This window comes from Galendromus occidentalis, unplaced genomic scaffold (assembly GCF_000255335.2).
Source record: "Galendromus occidentalis unplaced genomic scaffold, Mocc_1.1 scf7180000075612, whole genome shotgun sequence".
NCBI classification, from domain to species: Eukaryota; Metazoa; Arthropoda; class Arachnida; order Mesostigmata; family Phytoseiidae; genus Galendromus; species Galendromus occidentalis.
In genome coordinates this window covers 210,880-233,083 of record NW_003803602.1, presented here as the reverse complement: position 1 = coordinate 233,083, position 22,204 = coordinate 210,880, and the positions used below count along the sequence as shown (strand labels likewise).

Below are 22,204 nucleotides of genomic sequence, written 5' to 3'. Positions count from 1 at the left end.
CCGGCCCGAGGAAGTAGGGGCGGCAACGCTGATGCGACCTCGACAGCAGCAGCAATAGCAAAAGCGGTCAATAAGGGCAACGAAGATTGATGGAGTCAAGGACGTCCAAAAAAGCTCAAACTCATCAGATGCTCAGACAGATTCGAATCTTGAAATATTGGAAGCACACCATAATCGAGCCAGAAAACGGATATTTACGGTATTCCGCAGATTCACCGACAGTTTGGCTCTCTCGATCCATTCCCGGTGATCAACCTCAGCTCTGCCGGTGCCGGAGGCCCGTGCTGATCTTTGAGGGGGAATGGAGGAGGGCGAGGAAAAATATCCCAGGCCGGGCGCTGTCGGATGGTCGCGACTCTAATGTTCCGTCTCGAGAAGGACACTCAATTAGGCGTACAGGTTTTGTGAGAGAAACAGAGTCGCGCCGTGGATTAGCGAGAGCAGGCGTTCCCCCAACGCAGGGTCAGCCTAAATTAAAGTGTTCCTTGGCATTCAGGCAAATCACCTTGGGGTCGCGTCTCGCTTCGAGTGTTTCGACCAGCCATCGCGATTTCTTGAGCGTATTAGACAATGCCTCCGGTGAGACACTATCTCTCTCGAGCGGAAACTCGCGAGCCCGGTCGCTTCGCCCCCTCAGGAACGAGTCACTTGTCGAATGCACCAAAAGTCGCACACTTCTTCACCACCCTTTATACGTTCTCACGAGCAGAGTCGCCCATCAAGGTTTCCGATCGGCTCTAAGTCCTTGGTCGGGGGAGAGAATTCCGACGAAGAGGTGAAAGAACCCTTGACGGAGTGGGGATTCTTCAGATAGGGCAAACAAGATTGTTTTGATATTCATTTCGAATCCGGAGGTCAAGGTTATATCAACTGTCACTTCAAGAGCAGGATAAAGATGTTTTCGTCCTGCTGCTGGAAGTCTTAGATCCTCGGGCTATGCTTGTTGCGAAGCAGCGTGTCAATAAGTGACGCTTTCTGTTCATCCTTCCATTCGCTCCCCATCGCGCTCTGCTTGTGAAATATTCGGAAAAGCCGTCTCGTCCGTTCCATGGGGAGCTGTTCGGAAGAGGAACGGAATCTACCGATGGCTTGATGCTGATCCTGAGAGAACCTGGCTCGAATTCTCATCCGCATTGAGTGAGCAGTATGTACAACTCCGTGTCGTCCGATTCGCGTCTAGAAATTCGGTTCTCACGCATCGTCGGTCTTATCTTTATTTTCTGGAGTTGCCGAGCTCGCTGGAAATCTGGCACGGAATCCATCTTGCCTGATGTAAGTCGATGGTGCATAGAATGTTGTTCCGGACTTCCCAAATGCCTTCGCGGAAATCGAGGTGAATAAGGACTCCAGCTTAGGGCCCAGAAGATCCTTTCCCTGACCCTCGAATTTTTGACGAGTAAATATGCATATGCCATCGCAGAGCGATCAGTGGAAACTACCATCGAGAGGAAACTCATCGACATTTTGGTGGCAGCTGACAGCTCTGGGACACTAGCTCTGAGCATCAAATCTGTTGTCCCGTATGGGTATCATGCAGAGCCGGCGGAGGATCCTTTCTCTCAGTGACAGCAGAGCATACCCTTTGGCATGCCAAGGAAGCATAGAAATTTCGATTCGCGACCAAATGAGTCTCCCCGAGTCTTCGTCGCGGGAATGTTGCGAGAAACGCTCGCAACTGATAGTGAACTCCAGTCCCGACTAGATACTCGACGCTGATGATGATGATCAAAGCGCATCATCAAGCTTGCAACAGGAGTGCTTATGCAAGGTGTCGCAACATTGACTTTCAGAAACATTTGAAGCTCCCGACAAGCACAAGAGATCCCGTCGCCTCTTCGCCACGAGCAGACTCATATGAGGGACTCGTCGCGAAACGATTTCGAGTCGCCAGACAATACAGTCTTTCAGTGGCACAAAGTCGGTCATTGTCGCTCCTACTCCGATCTCTGGCCTCCTAGTCGCCGTATGATCATAGTAGATTCCAATGATCCTGACCCGCTTGCCGAGAGCGGCCCCGACCGATGAGTTGTCTCATCTAAGAGGGGAAGTCTTCTGAATGATTCTGGCTGCTTCCCGGGCCGAAAATTGAACCGCCGGCCCAGCCTTCCCGTTTCTCTCCCATGCTTATAGGTTTTCCCATATACCTGGGCTACTGAATCTCTGACCCCGCCGGCGGGAAGAGGATGTCTCATGCCCAGCATCACAATCGAGAATTCTTTCGATGCCTCGCAGCGAGGGGAGTCGGAGAGCGAGGACTGGAGAGTTATGAATTCTGTGTCGGATTCTCTGAGCCTATCCCTGAGAGCATTCGGCGTTGGCGACGTGACGTCAGCGGTCGAGAATGCAGCAAATCCTCGAGATTACTTCGACCGCTCCAGCGCGGCTGTAGTCTCCGCTCCGATGCATTCTACGCACCTCCTCATCGCTCATTCATTCGCCCACGCACTACCGCGATCTCCTTCTCAGCGAGGAAGCTCGTACGCGAGCTCGCGATGAGAAGCCTTCCGACCCCGGACCCTCTTGAATTCGCTCTCCGATCTTATGGCGTCCGATGGACTTTCCTTCTGCCGTCTACCCCGCGGAGGTCATTTTGGAGCGCCCGGCAGCTTGGGTACGAGAAGGGGTGAGAGAGGCTGAGAAGCTAGATTTCCTCGAACTCTCGGTTTCTCTTTGTTTTTGGCTCTCGTTTTCAAGCGGCGCTCAAACTCTTTATTGGAAAGCCGAAGGACTCCTCTAATTTTGCAGCTCAATCGTGTCTTCTCCACTAGCGAGTACACCCCTCGAGCGAGAGGTCCTCCCTTCTTCGAAGCAGCAAAAAAACCTGCGGACCTACCGGAAAAGAAGCACAAAGGGATCGCGAAACCGAGTCTCACTCTCTCAGCTGGGGAGGACGATAGTGAAGGGAGAGAGAATTGCCATCAAGGAAGATCTCCAACATAGTTAGCGGGAGGACTCGGGAGAGCTTGAGAGCGGGACACCTGGAGGAATAGTTGGAGACCGTAAAGAGCGGAAAAACAACAGGACGGCGCCGACGTACGGGGACTGGGCGGACCGGGAGAACGACAGGAGCAGGAAGCTGAGCGGAGCCGGGAAGAGGGGAGAAAACGGGGCGGCAGCCGATAAAATCAAAAAGGGGCCAGCCTGCAGCGGCTTTTCTACTGAAACAAAGAGAGCGGGGTCCCTCTCCGCCTGTTTTTCGGTCCGTCCGCTGATTGTTGGTCTTCCACCGATGCCTCGAGCGGTCAAGCAATCTCTCGTAATTGGTCTTTTGTGCTCCCAACTTCGGCGAGGCGAGCAACGGTGCTTACTATCCTGCACTGTTCAATGCCGCAGAGAATTTTTGCGAAAGTCGGACGGGCTCAGGATGCCTCCAGCGCACGCTCTCCACGTCTTCCGCTTCGTACCGCTCGCCACGCTCTTTTCTCTCGCGTTGCATAGACTTTGCAACATTTTCCCATTATATCCATCGCGAGCGGGGAACATGCTACGCGCTCAAGCATATTAGTCAGTTTCGTGGCGGAGCTCTGATGTTTGCAACAGCGATGTTTGAGCTTTCGAGGCCGAGGCAGGCCGCAAACATGCCAGATGGATGATCGCTGTCTATTCTTATCGGTCGGTAACCCACGCGATTCCCTAGGAAACTGAATGACGGAGGCGATGAGGAAAAAAAATGGGGCTGGCCATCAGAAGAGGTCTCTCGGAGGGTCTCGCCCTCAGAGCGAGACCCGTGGCAGAGGCCAATAAGAGCCTCTGCGGAAATTCAGTGCTTCGAGTGACGTACTATTTGCATTGCGCGCTCCCAACTCCAGAGTATCAACAAAGCACCGACGGACCCGACGACCTCAATTCACAGAAGCAACTCGTGGTTCGAAGCTCCATATGGAATGCGGCGGTGTCAGCTACAAAGAAATCGGCGAGAGAGACCAGTCGCCTCGAGATTTCGTTTGAATCCTTCGTCCTTCTGGTCGGAGCAGCCACTATCACCTAGGAGCTAGACGGATTCCCGAACCGGATACTGTTTAAGGAGATTCCCCGAAAGTCAATGTCGTAGGCTCTACGCTACCGACAGACAGATTTCTCGCTTACATGTCAAGAGTCTTTAATTTCTTCTCTCTTCAGACTCGGGGGGACGTTCGAATTCTCTTTCTGCTCGGAACACCCAAGTCTCTCATTATGTCACGCTACGCTCTCGAGGTCTGAATTGCGAGTGGAAGGGATTCGGCTCTGAATTCAATAGACTCGACCATTCAGATCTTGAGTCGTCACTTTCCGAGAAAGTGCGGCAAATCGAAACGCGAGGATTTCCACTGTTTTATGGTGTGGAAATGAACGAGGTTCCCCCGAGGCGTGTTCAGTGCTCGCCTTCTGAAGTGAAAGTCTCACAGCTCACCGATGCTCTAGCCCGGAATTAGAACCGCTCTACTTTCCGGAGCTTGAAGTCGCCCCATCACATCGTTTCACAAATTTTCACGGTTCGGGAGATACAAGACAGTACGTTCTCCTCCAAATTAAACGCTCACAGAGACAATGTGAGCGATTCGCTAGGAGTTCTCCCGAAGCTTTGCAGGAGAACAACCGGGAGAAATAGGAAGGCGGGGAAGCGGGGAAGAGGACAAAAATGAAGACCAGAAAACAATGGCCAGATGTGCTGTAGAGGACTTCCAGGGCCTCGAATCACGCGTCGAATGAATGGCTGAGAGCAGCTCGCTTCTACCCACTGATTCGCTTTTCTTTGGTTTGTTTTCCGGGCCGTCACTACGATCTATTCACTTGAATTCGTTTGAATGAATGCGTCGACTCGTGCTCCGAGTTGTTGTTACTGACAACGCCGCCGACGCCGCTGTCATTTTCCCAGTGGTCGCCATCGCAGGAGTCGTCAAGGGGGGAAGCATCGATTCATTCACCGAATTCGAAAGAAGACACAATGTGTAACAGCAGACATCATCGACTTCCGATTTCGAGTGAGATTCCCTGTCGCAATGGAAGCGCCGAGCTGGGCCGAATAAGGGACGAGTCGATGCCGGGAAAAAGAGGAGAGCGTCGTCACGCGGCACCAGCAACAACAGGCGGCATCCTCTCCGAGTTATTTTTTCCACTGAGAGCTCCCATTATATAACGTCCCTTTCTCTCCCAATCGGTGGCACTTTTTCTGCCGATCCTTTTCCGCCGGACATGTCCCATCGACTGAAACTTCTGTTTACAACTTCCAACAAGGGATCGATTTTGCGAGGCTCTTTGCGACACCAATGCCAACCACATCGGAAACGGCAAGCCTACCTGCCAAGAGAAAAGTCCGCCGGTAACTACGCAGGAATTCTCTTGGCTATATCCGGTCGAAGGAATGCGTCCGAAAAAGCCCAGCCAGCATGCAGCAGGCGAACTAAGTGACTGACCGACTGAGGAGAAGGACAAAAGGATTCGACGGTAGAACACGATGTCGACGATTCCGTCAACCATGAGCCCTTTCTGGGACACCCCTGTCGGGAATGGAGCAAAGATGAAGCCTCGCGAGTAATTTCGAGGCTTCCGATTTCCCCGCGAGATCGAGTTCAAATCTATATCATTTCTCGAACGGTCTCCGTTCTGGATTCGCGTCGCGCCGTAGAAGGGTTCTTCAGTACCTAAGAAACTAATCCTCTTCGGCCGGAAATCAACTCCGGGCTCGACTCGCGGGTCCAACTTCGGGCATAGCGGCTTTCCGCCGGATACTTTTGGTCTTCCACAGGCACTCTATCTACTGCGGCGGCTGCTCGACGAATTGCGGCGTCTCAATCCAGAGGGTCGAGTTAGGTTGTTTGAGCGAACGAGCGCGCCGGCAGGCGGAAGAGCGGGCGAACCAACACCCTCTCAAATGCTGACTCGATCGGACTTTGGGAGAAGTTCTCTTTATTGTACGGGACCGGAGTAATCCTAACTTGCTCATTGATCCGGCGCGGGCTCGGGAGCGAACTCGAAAGAAGTAGTTCTAATGCATTCGTTCAGTCGCGCACAAAACCGACCGCTGAGGTTCTGGTCCCGGTCTCCCTTGTCGTCGTCGTTCAAACACTCATGACGACCGTGACTACAGATGAGTGGTTGCCCAGTGGATGTTCAACGCTCGGTTGAACGGTCTGTCGCTCTCTGCTTTTACGTGAACCTGTGAGCGAAGGACTCGCCGAAAACGGCGACGCCAGTAAACTCACCGGCAAGCACGCACGCGCGCACAAGAACAAAGTTTCACTCTCTTAATTTGGACGTGCAACGCATGAAACCTCAAAGGCTCCGACTTCTCCAACCGCAGACGGGAGCTAGAGTCTTCACGGATGTCAGCCACTCCAGCTTCTTGCTGTGTAGAAGACAACTTAGATCACTAACCGATGTCGACTGCGCGGTGGAGCGGGACAAAGTACACCGAGCACTGAAAATCGCTTCCAGTCTTTGTCAATCGTTGTTCCCGACCTCGCTCCCGGAGGCTCCCAGATTTGCCAACATTCCGACTCCGAATCGTAGCTTCGCGATCCGGAAACGGGACCGAGAGGTTCCGCCCAACAATGAGAGTTATCCCGGGAACATCAATTTCCATTCGTCATCTCAAGTTCTCGATAGGTGGGGGAATCTCCGCAAATCTCAGAGATCACCGATGCGCTTGTTCTTCGTTCTCCTCTCGATCGATTTTTTCAACGTCGATCAGCGTCGGTTATGTAGGCATCTCAATCGAGCACATTATTATTAAGCCTTGTGAGCTTCTGCGTGTGCAGCGACCGCGAATACGGTGGAATTTTGAAGAGTCACTCGACAAGCTATTCACATCCGAACGCTGATGAGGTTCCACAGCGAGTCCCTATGGAAGTTCCAACGTCTCCGCGTGTCGGAACGCTAGCAAACGTTGCGGTTTGGATCATTACTCGATGAAGAGCACGAATTCGCTGCTCGATGGCTTGCACCACGGAGGATGATTATGAGGACCTCGCTTCGTTAGGGAACTCGGATACTGTCGAGCAAGAGCTTCGCAAAAAAGGAGCTTGTTATTTCTGTAGACATAATTATCGTCGACGCTATCGGCCATTCAGGGCATTTCGAAGAGAGGCCAGTTGCCCGCTTCGATCGAAACGCCTCCAGCAATTTTCTGCGATCAATGGGAGTTCGAAAGAATTCCGATCGGATATGTGGTGCGCTCGGCACACGCGGCTTCAACAGTGGAGCGCGGCGTGGGTTCGTGAGGGGCATCCGGGGCCTCGAGTTTCTCGGGATCCACATGATGGACATCGGGATATTTCCCGCAGCTCTACTGGGATCATCGGACGGAGGGCTCCAGTGGGCCCGACCTCTCACGAACCTCAAGACCCCGAGGGACATGAGCTCAGAACGCTGCGCGTCGTTTCTCAACTCTACAGCCCTCCGGTATGTCGAGGGAAAAGGCGGCGCGGCACGCTGAGGAAACGAGCATGCAGACCGGCTTTCTGCTCACAGGGTCGGTCCGCTCACTGACTGATTGACTGTTCGGACGGTTGGCTTATACGAACTATCATAATTTTGAACATCAGAGTGCTTTCGTGAAGACGTACGACTCTGCGAGGACTGCATCCACACTCTCTATTCCCAGTAGCCCCTGCTTCCCTTGAAGGGGGAGCAGTTTCATGGGGGCAACAGCTAGCTCGCAATAACACAAATCGCTCCGTCGTCGGCTTCCTCGTGGACAATCTCTTCTCCGCTCACTTCCTTCATACCCCCCGTTCCATTCCGTCTCTGTTCTACGGCTGCCGCTGTCGTCCGAACAAAAAGATAGACAGGCTGAAGGGACGCTCGCTCGACCAAGCAGCGCATCTCATGACTGCCGGGGCAGCGTATAGGTCTGATATCTCATTCCCACGTTAATGGGCATAATTACTGTGGATTAATGTGTCTGCTGACCGCTCATAGCCTCATTTTCCGCATTATTGCCACGATCCTCAACGAGCATTGTGAGCTCAACTCAGTTCTCCCGGGGCAGGGTCTACGTTGATTTCCCGTCTTCATATGCACGAGGACGGCGGACGGAAATGCGGCAAGGATCAGATTTCAATCGGAGTCCCTTCGTCCCCCCATGGGGGTTCCTTCGATGAATTGTACACTCAGTCGATGCAGCGCTAATGATTGCTGCCGGATACGGAGCGAATCTGAGGAACCGCACCTGACCGAATCGACATCGGACAAGCAAAGCTTGGGACAATCAAACGAGCTGAGCACGACCATCAGCATACGCGCAAGCTTTGTAATATAAGACGCTCCTGACCGCAACAAGTACTACATCAAGCTCGGTCGCCATCATCATCTTCCTAGATCGTCTTCGATTTCAGCAAAAGCCCGACGAGGACACGAAGATTGAGAGGATCAGAGAGAGGCTTTTGAAGAATCGTATCAATCGATTGATGCCCAACCTCAGCATGTCCCTCGCTCGTTCCGAAGGCTGGACCGATGGAGATGGACGACCGTGCGAACGGACGAGCGCATCCATGTCGTCGGCCGTTTTTCCCTTCTCTGCCCTCGCGGGTATCCGGGAACCGAGGGGAATAGCCGCCGACAGAAGGATGCGTCGTCTCTAGGGGCTCTCGTTGTTTTCCAATCTCGCTGCTTTGCAATCGGTGGTAGCGACACACGGCTCATTTTGGGAAGGTACTCTCGGATTGCGATGAAGATGCCCATCTCCAAGACTCATGACTCCTCGGACGACTCCTGTCTCGCCGAAAGAGCTCGTCCGATCCTCTATCGATCGAGCCGAGCGAGTCGCAGCCATTCATTGAACGAGTCGAAGGAACCCGCTTTCCCCATTTTTTTTTCAGCTCCATCCCCCGTCGGGAGCTCATCCGCGTCTTCTTCCCCAGCAATGACGTATCTTCTCGCCCCACCCCCCGGCTCGAATCGGTTCGACGACATCGAGATCGATATGTTCCCCTTCTCGATACTTGTCTGATGATGGCCGTCTGATTTAGGGACAATTCTCGATTTTGATCCGAGAGGCGAGATTGCCGATGCGACGGTAATTGCGGTACCATCGCGCAAGGCGCCGGTATTTGTCGTCCCGATTCGAAGTGAGCTGTCGTCGGGCCGTCCATTGAGTCGGAGGTATAGCGACTGCTGATTGCCTCAGAGCACGAATAACCGATGTACTGGAGACGGATTGGGCTTGCGGACGTCAGGCTCCTCTGACTGAGAGTGAATCTCTCCTCCGATCGTCGGGTAACATACGAGATCTCGATGTCGTTCGACGCAAGAGGCGCTCCAGCGACGAACCGGTGGAGAATCGAAACAGGAGGGAACATAAACCCCACAACAAGTTTTCACGGTTTGTTCCGTGGGGTTGAGTTATTGCGGCTTTGGAGCATCTTCCCGCTCAAGAATCCATCTCGAGAGCTCTCCGGAGCGTGGAATTCCGGGAAGTTGGAGCACCGTCCGGGAGATCTCAATTTGCAACGCTCGTCGAGCCCCGCAAAAGTTGGGATCAAACGACGAGCGGACCACCGCTAAGTTCAATTATTGTCCCGATGGCCTGAGGGTCAACCGGCGCGGTGGCGTCGTCGTTGCCGCCCTGGTGGTAGCTAAGCTCTCAGCACCGAGGGATAGTTGGGATGCGATGCTAAACAAGTCAAAACCTCTAAACTTGCTCCATTCTTCCGGCGCTTAGGTCACTGAAGTTATTAGGAAACTGTTGCCATGCCCCGAAGACAATCCTTTACGGAATTTTACGATTCTCCAACTTGATGGGAGAGTGATGGTATTGAGGAATACCGAGACAGGAATGATATTGAATCTCAAAGCCGACGGGAGGCCGGCGACGAATAACTTCATAACGAGATAAGGCGACAGTCGAGCAGAAGAGAAGAGATTTTTTTTTCGCGAGGTAGGATCTTGAAGGCCATTAAAAACTTCTCCAGACGGTTTTGTTCATAAGAGGCAGCGACGCGGCAGAAACGCAGAAAAGCTTTGCAGTACCGGGATCGCCCGTCAAGAAGTTTGTGAATGAGATGCGTGAGCTCGTGCCGCCGGAACAGGAGGGAAATGGGCTCCTTCTCATCGAGATCTCTGACGGTCGTGTGTTCCGCGAGGCAAATGGAACCACATTTAATCGAGGAGACTGCTGGCGCGGACGCGGAACCTTTCGTTTCTATAAGACTTATCCCGAGAGGTGAGAAAGACCTCTTTGATTCAATTTTTCTCCCTGTCAGGAGCAGCGCTCCCCGATTCTGTGAGAACGAGCGAATATTGTTAAGCGCCCGGGTTTCCTGCTCCTCTCGTTCGTGTGACGCGCTGTCAAGCATCCGAGAAGCGGCCGCTACCAGAGACAGGTGTATCGGCTTCCGCTAGCGGACGGATCGAGCCACGGGAAAACCCCGTCTTATACCTCATGCTATCACTATTTCTGCCCCATGCTTCCGTCGAATGTAGCTGGTCGGTCGCTGGAGGGTGTTCTGCGATTTCTCGGGAGAGACACCCGAAAGTTCGAACATAACACTGCTTCGATCACTCGGAATTCCGATCGGCAAGTTCCGATGGACCGAGAAACTCGATAAAGGTGTCCACTTGAAGCGGATGTAACCGAATCTGGAAGTATCGAAGTCGTGGCAGATTTATCGTCGTCTTCTCAGCGTGCGTGCGTGCCTCCCTCTCTCGATTGGTGGAGGGATGAACGAAAGAAGAAGTGGACTCGAATCGGGGGAGATTCCGTGGTACTTGTCTTTCGTCGGAGTTGGCTTTTCCGGTGACGTGACCACTTCATGCGAGAGACTGACGAGGGTGCCTCGGAGCTGGGCCAGAGACACGGGAAGGCATTGCAACGACGACAAAGAACGAACGTGCGGGCAACAGGCGCCATCCGGAATGTTTCATTACAGCTCGCGTTCACCGTCAACTCCGTCCTCCCCACGATACCGACAACAGCGGCAGAGCAACAACAACAGCGACGACTGTGCGTCGGCTGTCAGCCCAAGCTCGAAAACTCTCTCGGTTCGGATCTGCCGACAAGGACGTTGCTCCGCACGATTCGGTAGGTGGGTCACTTTGTATATTGAACGGGAGCGCCGATCTATCGAATCATCATGCCAGGTTTCTCACGACGGATTTCTGCCCGGGGACCATCTGAAGGGGCGACTGTCGTCCCCGGGACCGTCGCTGTTCCGGGCGTTTTCTTCTGGTTGTAGGTGTCGAGGCAAGCCCCGTCTACCCCCGACACGCATAGGAGCATGCGACGGAAAGACAGTGGATACGAACACGAGGAAAAGCGATGACAGAGCGGCGCAAACAAAGAGCGTAGGGCGATGAGAGCATACAGAACGAGGTGGGAGAGTCGAGCTAAGGTCTGAACAAAACAAGCGATTTTTTTACAGCGACGCGGCCCACGCATCTGTCGGAAAAAACGAAATTCCTGTTCACTGTGGAGGACAACACAGGTTCGCAGCTGAAATTGTGCTCTGACGTCCACCGTTTTCTCGCCTTCCGGGCTCGACCCGCTCGCTCCCGATTCCTGTCCCTCTACTCCATGTCCTCCTCTCGCCTTAGATCTCATTTTTCGCTCTCCCTACTTCCTTGCATTTACCTACTCATTTATAGTATTTCGATTGCTTCGCAAACATTTCTCTCCCTCTCTTCCCTTCTGTGGATCAACATTTATAGCAAATCTCCCGACTTACCAAATCAGTGTCCATCTCCAGAGACCCATCCCCTCGCTGATTCCTCGCCGTCCTCTCAGGACCTCTCTCAGAATCCTAGCCCTCCTCTTCCTTTCTCCACTCCTCGAGAATGTCTTCGGTGTGTTTCATCCGAATCCTTCATATTCTCAAGCTCACTCATCCTTCCCGCTCTCTTTCATAGTTGCTTCCCGCTCTCTATCTCACTATTCCTTCCTAGTCAGTCGGACGGTCTTTTCAGACTCTTCCGGCTCGATTCTCTTTGGTCCCCGGGGGATTATGGGACCCCAGCGGAGAACCCCCACAGGGAAATGGAGGACCCCCTAAACATCCCGTATGGGCTTATTGGGCAGTAGATGATAGCCTTCGCTCGCTGGCCTGCTTGCTTGCTCGGCCGTCCGGTCGGCGAGAACACAAGGAGCAACCTAGCAACCGACCGAGCCCCCGAGCGTTTGGTCTCAGAGACCTCGGAGTGTCGGTCGGGACTGTAGGAGAGAACCGAAGAAGCTTGAATACGAGTGCAGTCACCAGAGAGGGATCCGAGTCGTAAAGACGAAGTGGAGATTTCATAGCGTAGACCTGATATGCGTTCGTTGCGAAGGAAGAGACGGAATGGAGTCGATTCAGAATCATTCCGTGATTGTCTCCTCTTCCCTCCGCCTCTCACGTTCATCGGAGGTGCCCTTGACAGCGAAGCTTCGTAAGTCGAGCCGCTAGGCATGAAAACTTTTTGCTTCTCACTTCAATCGATGGCAGCGGTCTTCTAGGATGCTCTCCGACGCTTGTCGTGATTCCTCTCTCCGATACCGCCACGGTCGAGTATCCTCCCGAGAGAGCGCCGCTCATCCAAATAACCTTGCGTCATCCAGATCGCTCGTCCTCTGGACTCTGGATGACCGATCTCCGCGACCCGCTGCTGTGGTTGCGCTTCCGAATCGTGGAATGGGGGACCAATGACGACAGCCCGGTCTTTCCGTATCAGGCATCGTATCCGTCAGAGTGTAAGACAATCCTTCCGGTGAGACTCCAACCGCCAATATGCAGAGAACACGGAGGCACCGATGGTGGGACTCGATTTGTTCCGGGCGTCCGCGAAGGCAGCGGAAGGATCAATGGATCGACAAGGGTACTCCGGAGGCGAAAAACATACGTGCACCAAAATCACTCGTCTCCCTTCTGTGTATGTGAAGCTCAGCGGGCTCGACGGTGTCCTTTTTCTTTGAAGCGGCCAACTTTTCCCCGAATGAGTCTCTCTCAGTGAAAGCGGTCCGAGGAACTTTGTCATGAGACCTCTCTGGGAGATCTCCCAGCTCAGTGGAGGATACACCCAGTTGCGTGCCATTCGCGAACCTCATGACCAGGTTTCGCATGCTCACAAGGCCTCTCGGAGACAGAATCTGGAATCTGTACGATATGGAACTGAATCCGTCTGACCTTTACGCACTATTCCTACAGAGATCTCGCGTCTGACTCCCACCTCCGAACATTGGTGCATCGCAGCCTGTCCCGGTGATCGGATTGGATATTTGCGCCGCTCGGTCGACGTAAGCGAGACGTCTCCGTGTCGAAATCAGTGGCTGAGTCGTCATTCCATCGATTCCAACAAGGAACTCCAGCATAGGATGCGCAATCTGTCGCAACGAGTCGACACGGTGCGCTCCATCATTCGGCGAAAGGTCACAGAAAAAAGCTGCGACGAGCTACGAAGCCACGAACGGAATCAAAACAGCACGGGCTTCGCTTCTGATCCTAATTACTCGAGTCTGATCAAAGTTCGCATCAATCGGCAATCAGAGCGAAATCCTAGAATTCAGAGCGGCGGCTCTTCTCCGATTCTCCCGGGAAGTCTACCCCTTTCCCCACCGACGCTGTCATCTGCGGAATGAGTATTCATCATCGACCATTGGTCTAGGAGCCAGTCATTCGAGTGTCTATCGGCGAGACCCAAAGTCTCTCCGGGTGTATGAGCATCCGTCGCACAATAGATCCGTTGGTCTTGTAGACGATCGGAAGTAAATATGGCCGGAGCGCGTCGGCGCCCGCCCCCAGCCGAACTGAATCAATGCCTCCTGCCGCTTGCCCCTCCGGGCCGCTTCCTGACCCGAATCCTCGTTGCTGTTCCCGCGTGTGACAGTTTGCGCAGTTGTTCCGTTGATCGACTGTCCGGCTGCTCGATTGGTTAACTGGTGGACGATGGTCATTTGGCACAAGGCTGAGCATTGATTGCTGTCGTACGCTGAAAGAGCGAGCTCTCTTTTTGCTTTACTTTCCGCCCTCATTTCTGGTACTATCATCGTTGCTGCCGCTAATAATGGTAATGAATTTGGGAAACGGCGACAACGGCGACAATCGCCACGATCAGGGAAAAGAAGACGAGAGCGACGAGGAGCGGGGATTCTCGCGGAATCCTTCAGGCTCACTGGTGGGTGTGCTATTTTTCTTCCGTATTTTCCATTCATTGGATTCATTCGGCGTTTATCTAGACTTCCTATCGGCGCTCCGTTCTTTTCACGGACGCTCTCACGCCTCCGTTTTCTGCTCTCTTGGATCGTGGTGAAAAGACGCTAGTCCTGGAGAAGAACCGATCGGTTGCTCGTTCGGCCCTTCGGTATGCTGCTTCCTCACCCGAGCGCTCGTCTGCCGAGCAAGGTTTCGCGCGTTCCAGCAGCTGCCGTCCGAGTCTATGGAACACAGCGTTTTCGAATAGGATACGACAAAAGCACCGACAGACTCGGACAACGGAGTCGTTCTGAATGAATATCGCGCTGATTTTCACCCCTCATCGAAAGTGGGCAAGGCAATGGTGGCGGATCGACGTGATGCTTGAAACTTGTTCTTCAGGCCCGGAATCGATTTTCCGCTGTGGGATGCTACGGAAATAGTGACGCCTGTTTGTGCGGGGTTTCTCGAATATCCCGTGTTGCCCGAACGCAGTCTACGTACAAGAATCGTTTCCTCTGAGTCACCGGAGTCGCGGAACTCTGTGCTCGTTATGATATATGTGGGTATGCCCAAATGACGCGAGAATACCCGGAGCCCCAGTTTTCCCTGACATGCACGTATGTTTTGTTCTGAGCCCATGACCGGGGCAATCGAGAGCAGATTCACGACTTCGACGGGCCGAAATGACTCCATCAGTGTATCTGCCGCATGTTGTCGGGAATGGGCGAGTGCGATGTGGCCTTGTATCGATATCACCGTTTCTGGAAAGCTTCTTGATCCCTCCATGTAATCTTTGGCAACAAATAAGGAATTTAGAAAAGAATCACGTAGCCTCCTCCTCAGAGATTGCTTCCGATGCTCGCATCGAGCCTGTTTTTGCTCGGTTGGCCAGATCCCTCGGTTCGCCCAGCCGGTCCGATGGCTGTTCTGCGAAGTTGCTGGCTGAGATTGCGTCAGAGGACGCTGGAGGGTTCCAGGGTTCCCAGCTCCGATGTGCGACATCTGCCCAAGCGGATCATTCCGACCCGCTCGTTGTGAATCGAAGGTGGGTCACTGAAGACACGGAAAAATCATGCGCGAGGCACGCCATCGACAAGCGTCTTCCACAATCCATGGGAACGTCCGCTATTGTTCAGAAACGAGATGTCAGCCGAGGATGCCCCGAGAGAATCGCTCGGCTCCGGAGCCTCCGAAGGGTCCCCACGACGAGTTCCAAGAGCAGGAGGAGCGCGAAACGGCCAGCACAGGACCTCAGAGCTGAGGCTATTGAAGACTTATCGAACATGGATATGCTGTTAGAACGAAGGAGTTCCCGGACATCTCCTGTTCCGAATAGCCCCGAGAGCAGAGGGCCCTTTCCGCGGGGACCCTCAGGAGGAATAGAAGTTGCTCGATGTTCGGCAACTCTCCGACCGTGAATCGACGGATCCCGCCTCTCGGGTCGGTTGGGGCGATCAGAGTATCTTGGGTCGACATTGCTGACGTGCGGTAGCTCCTGGTCATGACTGATGGCTCATTGTCGGATCATGGGCGTCAAAATCTTTTCAGTGCGTCCACGTTTCACCTTAAAGGCGATTGGGGATTGAGAACGCGCTTTTGCACTCGATGCCTGAACATTGCGAGCGGGTATTTTCCCGGAGAGCGGAGAGAGGGTCCGCTACGCCCTGCATGAGGTATGAACGATCGAATATCGGGGGACGAATCCTCACACTGGAACATCATCGAGTCTGACCCGTCTGAAATGAGGGATACCGAGGACGGGATGATCATATGATCGACGAAGCCGAACGATGTCTGTACGCCAGCTATCCTTCCGTTCACTGAGATGGCCGATGTCGAGGTAGATGGGCTCTTTGAAATGACCCCCCGGACCTCCGACTTTTTATGATCAGGAATTCCGAGGCTTTTTTTCCGAATTCATACGATTTTCACGATCCTGTAGCGGAAAAGTCATGGAGGCGTGTCGGCTGACTCTTCTGATCGACGGGCAGCTGCGCAGGAGATATCTCGAGAAGTTCGACTGATTCGCAGTTCGGATAGGGTAGCCATGAAACGGGGCCGATCGGTGCTCATACGCATCGGAGGGACGACGGGGATAAAGAGGAATAGAGGAGTTTCGCATCTGCTGTCTAGATCTCGCCGAAACACGCTTCGGGATAGAGCCATCGAGATTGGACTCACACGATTTCTCCTTATCCGCCTAATAGAAAGTGGCATGTATGTATGTACCAGGACTTATTTATTTGTGATATGCGAAAATAACGCTCAAACTTTTGTGAGAAAGGCGTGAGAGGAAGATTCGATGCTCATAACGTCGATGGGTCTGGGTGCCGAGGGGATGCGGTATTTACTCGGGGAACCAGGGGATGACCAAGTGCTCGGTCGGAGATCCTGGAGAAGCCATGAACGTGACCTCCGATTCGGCCCGAAGCGTCCTCCCGCTTCAGAAACTGCTGATGCACCACGAGTGTGGCGGTCGAGAGCAGCGGCGAAGACAGAAAACGGGACGCTCGGCCTGCACGAGGTCCGAACGATACCTCCCAAGAAGGAAATCGTGGCTAAACTGGGCGGCAGAAAAATTCCCGTAACCCACGGGTTCTTTCGGGCTGGACCTTAGAGCCGCAGAATCGGTTCTCCAGCGACAACTTTTTTTTCTTTCTCGAGAATCGTTCGAGTAAGGGTTTTTCAGCGGCTCCGGATCACTCCTTTCACCAGAGAATCATTTCGCCCGCGTCCCATGATGGTAGGCTCAACAGTCGAATCTCGTTCGGAGCAAAATATCGGCACAATAAAAGGTTTACGTTCCCTTACAGGCGGCAGCCAGCAGGCGAATTTGAGATCGGTATCAACCGACCACCTAATGAGGCCGACAGTAAGCGACGTCGGATGTTGGACTATCCAACGAGTTGCCAGGAATGTACCTCGGATTTCAGAGCTGCCCAAGCGGACAACGTGGGCGAGAGCTCGGGCGTGCATTGATATCAGTGAGCCCCGTCGGTCCGTAATTTGGCTTTCCGTCTGGGATCCGGCTCATCGCTACGCCGCAGAGGAAGACCAGAACAAACTGGAAGCTGCTGTGGTGCGCGCCAGGAAGCGGTGTGAACTCGCAACGCAAAGTGCGATGATTAGGAGCACGTTCGCGTAGCCGCAAAAACGTGAATAATTTACAACTAACCACGTGTGCTGCCTCTAAAGCATGCCATTCAGAAGCAGTACTGAAGAGACTTTCCTCGGGCTCTTCAGAAGCGAAAACGTCTTCCTCGTTGCGTTGCCAACAGACTATTCACGTCTGTAAGCTGCAAACGAGGCTTTGACCGTCTCAGGACGAACAGACACAAGTAGAAAAAAATGCCCGGGAGCGAGCGAGTAAGCCACTCAGTCGTTCAGTACACAAACAAGACTCGGGATGGAGGGATATCGGGCAACGAACACCAACACCCGAATAAAGGCGGGAGTATCTATTTCAGAGTCAGTTGTCTTTGCAGCCCGCACAAAAACGACGAAGGATACACAATTTGTTGAACGCGTCTGTTTGTGATGCTCCGTCGGTCGCCGTCGATTGAACGGCGTCGTTTGCCGTCGTCACGCTGAAGACCCAGTCCGAGAAGCTATAATAAAATATGATATGCGAAAACGCACTCGGGCTCCCTCTAGTTCGTCCGAGACCTTTTTCCCGCCGTCGCTATCTGTCGCATTCCTTAACTACAACATCTCAGTCGTATTGGGAAGGATATCGAGCCAGAAAGGGCTTTCAGCTTCGCTTCACTCGTCTTGGATGAGGCGATGAGTCGAATCCATACCTCATGATGACGGACAAGGTCCGAAACTCGTATTCATCTTGGCTTCCGGGCTCGGAGAACGCCTACACTCAGCTCGCCCTATTAAGTAAACGTGGATCCGCTCCGTGGGTGATTCGAGCATGAATGACGACGCGGGCGAAATGATGTCTCCCGAGGAAATGAGGACGCTGACCCCCGAGAGAATATTCGCCTCGCATTCTGAGCACTTTGACTCAAGCAAAGGAATATGGATATTCGGGAAGTATCATCGACCTCAGGGAGCGGTCTGAAGTTCTGACACAGTCGGTCAGAGGCAAGCTCCACTGATCTCACCCGTTTATTCTGGACTGCGACGCGTTTCCTTGGGTTTTCGGAGAACCCTCGGGACGCGGAGGAACTCATTCAACAACCTGCGAGAAGACTTCCCATTTGACACCACTCCTTTTGGGGATCGGACGCAAGTAACGGGAGCCGGAACGACAGCAAAAGCTGGACCCATTCTTGCGCCGATTCACGGAAAATATCAGCCGCATCCTGAATCTAGGGCAATGAAAATCTGAGATCAGACCATGGAGAGGTTTTGGGCTGCTTGGGTTTGGAACACGACGCAGCGACGCCGCTCTCGCAGACGGAGGTGTGGGTTCGATCCCTGCTGCCGGAAAAACATGCAGGTAATCGGCCTTGATCCTCCTGGGTACATTTGCTCTATGGATCCGTCCTCAGAAGCAATGTGAATAACAGTACCCGGGACGTTGAACCTTGGCTGTGTGGTCCAGCCCGAAAAGGTTTTTTTTTTGTTTTTTCTTGTTTTTTTCTCGGGTCTGGAACACGAGCCTCTTGCGATTGCTCTTGATGCGACTACATTGGGAAGCTTCAGGGGATGATGAAAGATGATTAGCCTTTTGGGTCCATACACTTCTGTATGTGGATACCGGAACCGGTCTGGGAAACAATCCCAAGTCGATAGAGGAGAACATTTGCTGCGGGATACGGCGACATCCTCTATTACTTCCGGATACGAATTTTTCTGGACGGGTGTTATTCCCTTAACCCAATCCTATCCACGCACCCGGCCATAAGTTCGCCGACCCTCAGCGCGCGGATCTATAGATAGATCGATTGGATTGACAGAACACCTAGACCTGGGGCATGTTAAACGTGAAACGCTTTCCGCTAATAAGCTCTGACGCAGATTGACTCACCTTGTGCAGCATCTTGTCGACAATCCCTTCAAGCGATGTCTCTTGAACATCAAGAAGAAGCACTGCTTGGATGAGAAACTGGTCCACGTCCATCGTAGCTCGAACTTCGGCGCCGAAGTCACGCATCGGCAGCCTCTGTAAAGCACAATGTAGTAGCTCCCTCTGCACAGGAACTGGGCCTGTCGATCGGCCCGAAGATACATCTGACGTTCGCCGAGAACCCGACATCGCTGATAGACGACGGCCCGCATTTACGACGACTTGCACTGCCGCACTTCCGAATGCTTTCGATTGCGACTTGGTCGATGCCCTGCGCTGCTCCAACGGTAGGCCCGGCACGGACAGCACTTCGGCCACGAGACCATCCTCATCCGTCGGCCGAGTCACTGTTGTCGCAGGTATGTTAGGCACAGAGGCACTTCGGTTCCCAGTTCCCGCGGATGTCCCGGACGACTCCGGAGACCCCGCGGGATGCCCTTCAGGCAGCTTCATCATAGTCATCAACGTCCCAGACGTTTCGGCGAAGGAGTGCCGCTGCGAGGGCGGCTGTTGATCGCTTAGGTGCTCAATGGTTGAGCCTTTGCGACAGCCTCCGCTCCGAAATATCGTCCGCCGACTCCTTGTCACCGTTTTCCTTATTTCTGTTGTCGGCTCTGCAACGACCGATACCCCTGTAACTGTTGCCGACGACCTCGGATTGACTGAGCTTTGATGTCGAACTCGCTGTGGACCTTATTGAAGCTGTACGGGCAGTTGTCGACGCCGACGGTGTAATTATCGCTGCTTCTGTCAGTGATGTCCGCGGAGCCGATGGTAGCCTCATCTTCTCAGCCTTGGGACCAGGGAATCCAATCGGCGGGAACCCTTGTGACTGTACGGAACTGTGCAACTTCACCGAAGACAGGGAACATTCGGCACGATTTCGAAGACGCTCAAACGTAGCCTGGCTTCTGCAACCACAACGAACCCCACCGCTGCCATGCTTGGCTCGGACATCCCCGCCCGTGGCCGTAGTTAACGGTGCTCTTCCGTAGACGCGGTTCCCTTGCTTGCTCTTATGAGGCGGAGAAAAATGAAGGCGCGAACGATATCCTGTCGGTCGACAAACAACGGTATCCAATCAACACGCCTTTGCTTGAAGGGACGCAGTCACCCAGACAGTCATCAGGCGGACATCGTATCAATCAAGTCAACACATTCAATCCACTGGACAATGCACGTTAATCGATGCGACACTCTGGTTCATAGTCCATCAATCAGTCAACCAGCCAATCAATCGATCTATCAATCTGCTGCTGTGAATGGAGAACAGAGAAAACACTTCACAGGCGGCGGAACGATAACAACAAACACTGATCACTTGTAGACATGGTGTATCCATCACGTAGGCACATTTCGCTCAACACATATGTAGACGACGAAGATGATTGATCGATCAATTGATTAGTTGATCCATAGATGATAGTGTTGACGGATAATCATAAGTCACTCGTCACTAGTGGTCGCTTCAGCGACAGCCACTCATCGAACCCGGCAGCTCAAAGAAGCTCGGCGTCGCCCCGGTTTCCGACGTGCCTTCCGTATTTGGAAGCGTCTCCTTGCGTTCTCTCCCAACCGTTCGTTGTTGAACGAATTTCCTTGTATGAACGCTTTTGTGATTCTTGTGGGATTAGCCGAGATTGTTGTTTGCGCCCCCGCGCGCTTTATTGTGTTTCTTATTGGGATAGTTTTCGTTGCTGTCTGGGAAGCCGTCGTCGTCGTCGCTCGGAAGATTATTGTTGCATTCAAAAGAATTTTTTTCCGTCGAGTGTTGCTCTTTGTTGTAGGTTTTGCTGCAGAATGAATGCGCATTTCCCCGAGTGGCCCCGTCGTCACCGTCGTCACCGCCAATTATGGTGAACACCGACCATCGATGGCTCGTTCGATTAGCTGCTCAACCGAATCAGAAAGAGAGGGACTGACAGATCGATGGATTGATCGATTGAGTGATTGATCGATAGGACACTTATTGAGGGGTTTGTCAATAACAGTCGGTCGTCGAACCGATCGTTCCCCGATGATTCGATCAGGTCGAGCCTTGTTCACTCAGCGAGTCAGATCCCGAATCCATCTTCCATCAGTGGCATGACTAGTGTTTGACAATTAACTCCGGATAGGGAAAGGCGTCACGCTGCGCCGCAAAGTCAACGAGCGTTCTACAGGTCAACGAGAACAGTCTCGATGGAGAGGATTCCGTTGCGGGAGAGCGGGTGATGATCAAGATCGATTAGTCAGCGATCCTCGCTGACAACGATCGTGCTGATAACGGCGACGACGATGATGATAATAGAGACGACGACGGTGGAGGGGGTGATGATAACGATGATGACGACGACAACAGCAACAAGAACAACAACTGCAACAACGAGGGATCGACACCGCGCCGGAGCCCACACGCAGTGGTTGGCGCCAAAGCGAATCACAGAAGCACATGCGACGAGTGGATGTCTCGTGGTCGGCACACGCTGCTTCCTTCCACCGAGGCGCTCAGCGTGGCTCTGAGCCGCCTTGCCCAAACGATTTCAAACGAGAGTCGACTCACCCGCCACTAACCCACTGCTACCACCACCACGTTTTGTCCGCCGCGGGGTGGCGCTCGCTTCGCCCTGCCTCGGCCTTGTTTGTATTGCCTCGCAAGATCCCTTTGCCTTGCGAGGCTTTTCTTGCCTTGCCGCCTTGCCCGTCGTACGCCTCGCCAATTTCGTTGTGGGCTCCGGTGTCGGTACAACAACAGCTTCCTCACCGCAGTACGTCTCACGTCGATTCGACAATGAAAAAATTCTCCGCTGCGGAATGCCGTCTGAGGAGTCCTCGAACTCGCCGCATGAACTTCGATCTTGGCTCGAGGTCGGCATTCTCGCATCACCACCGCCGCCGCCGCCGCAGTGGACGTATGGACGGAATTACGCGGCTGCTGCGTGCCCTTGCCGGCGCGTTAAATTAACATCTTATGGCTTTTGGCGGGATGGGTAGAGAACGCCTTTCGCGTAGTTACTAACATGCACACAAATACGCCAAGAGACGTCGTAAAGTCGATGTCAATTCGATCTCTTCGATCCACTGCTCGTCCTGCCTCCACATATACATCAGGCGGAGCAGCATC

General features: G+C 53.3%; 1 protein-coding gene across 1 annotated transcript in view; it reads right to left on the bottom strand.

Moving 5' to 3' along the window:
- The window catches only part of LOC100899589 (sodium bicarbonate transporter-like protein 11), a 134,549-nt gene that overhangs the window by 48,236 nt on the left and 64,109 nt on the right, over positions 1-22,204 (bottom strand). The window contains exon 3 of the mRNA XM_018640437.1: positions 19,063-19,197. Coding sequence (XP_018495953.1) covers positions 19,063-19,197 — 135 coding nt within the window. The remainder of the gene's footprint in view (positions 1-19,062; positions 19,198-22,204) is intronic.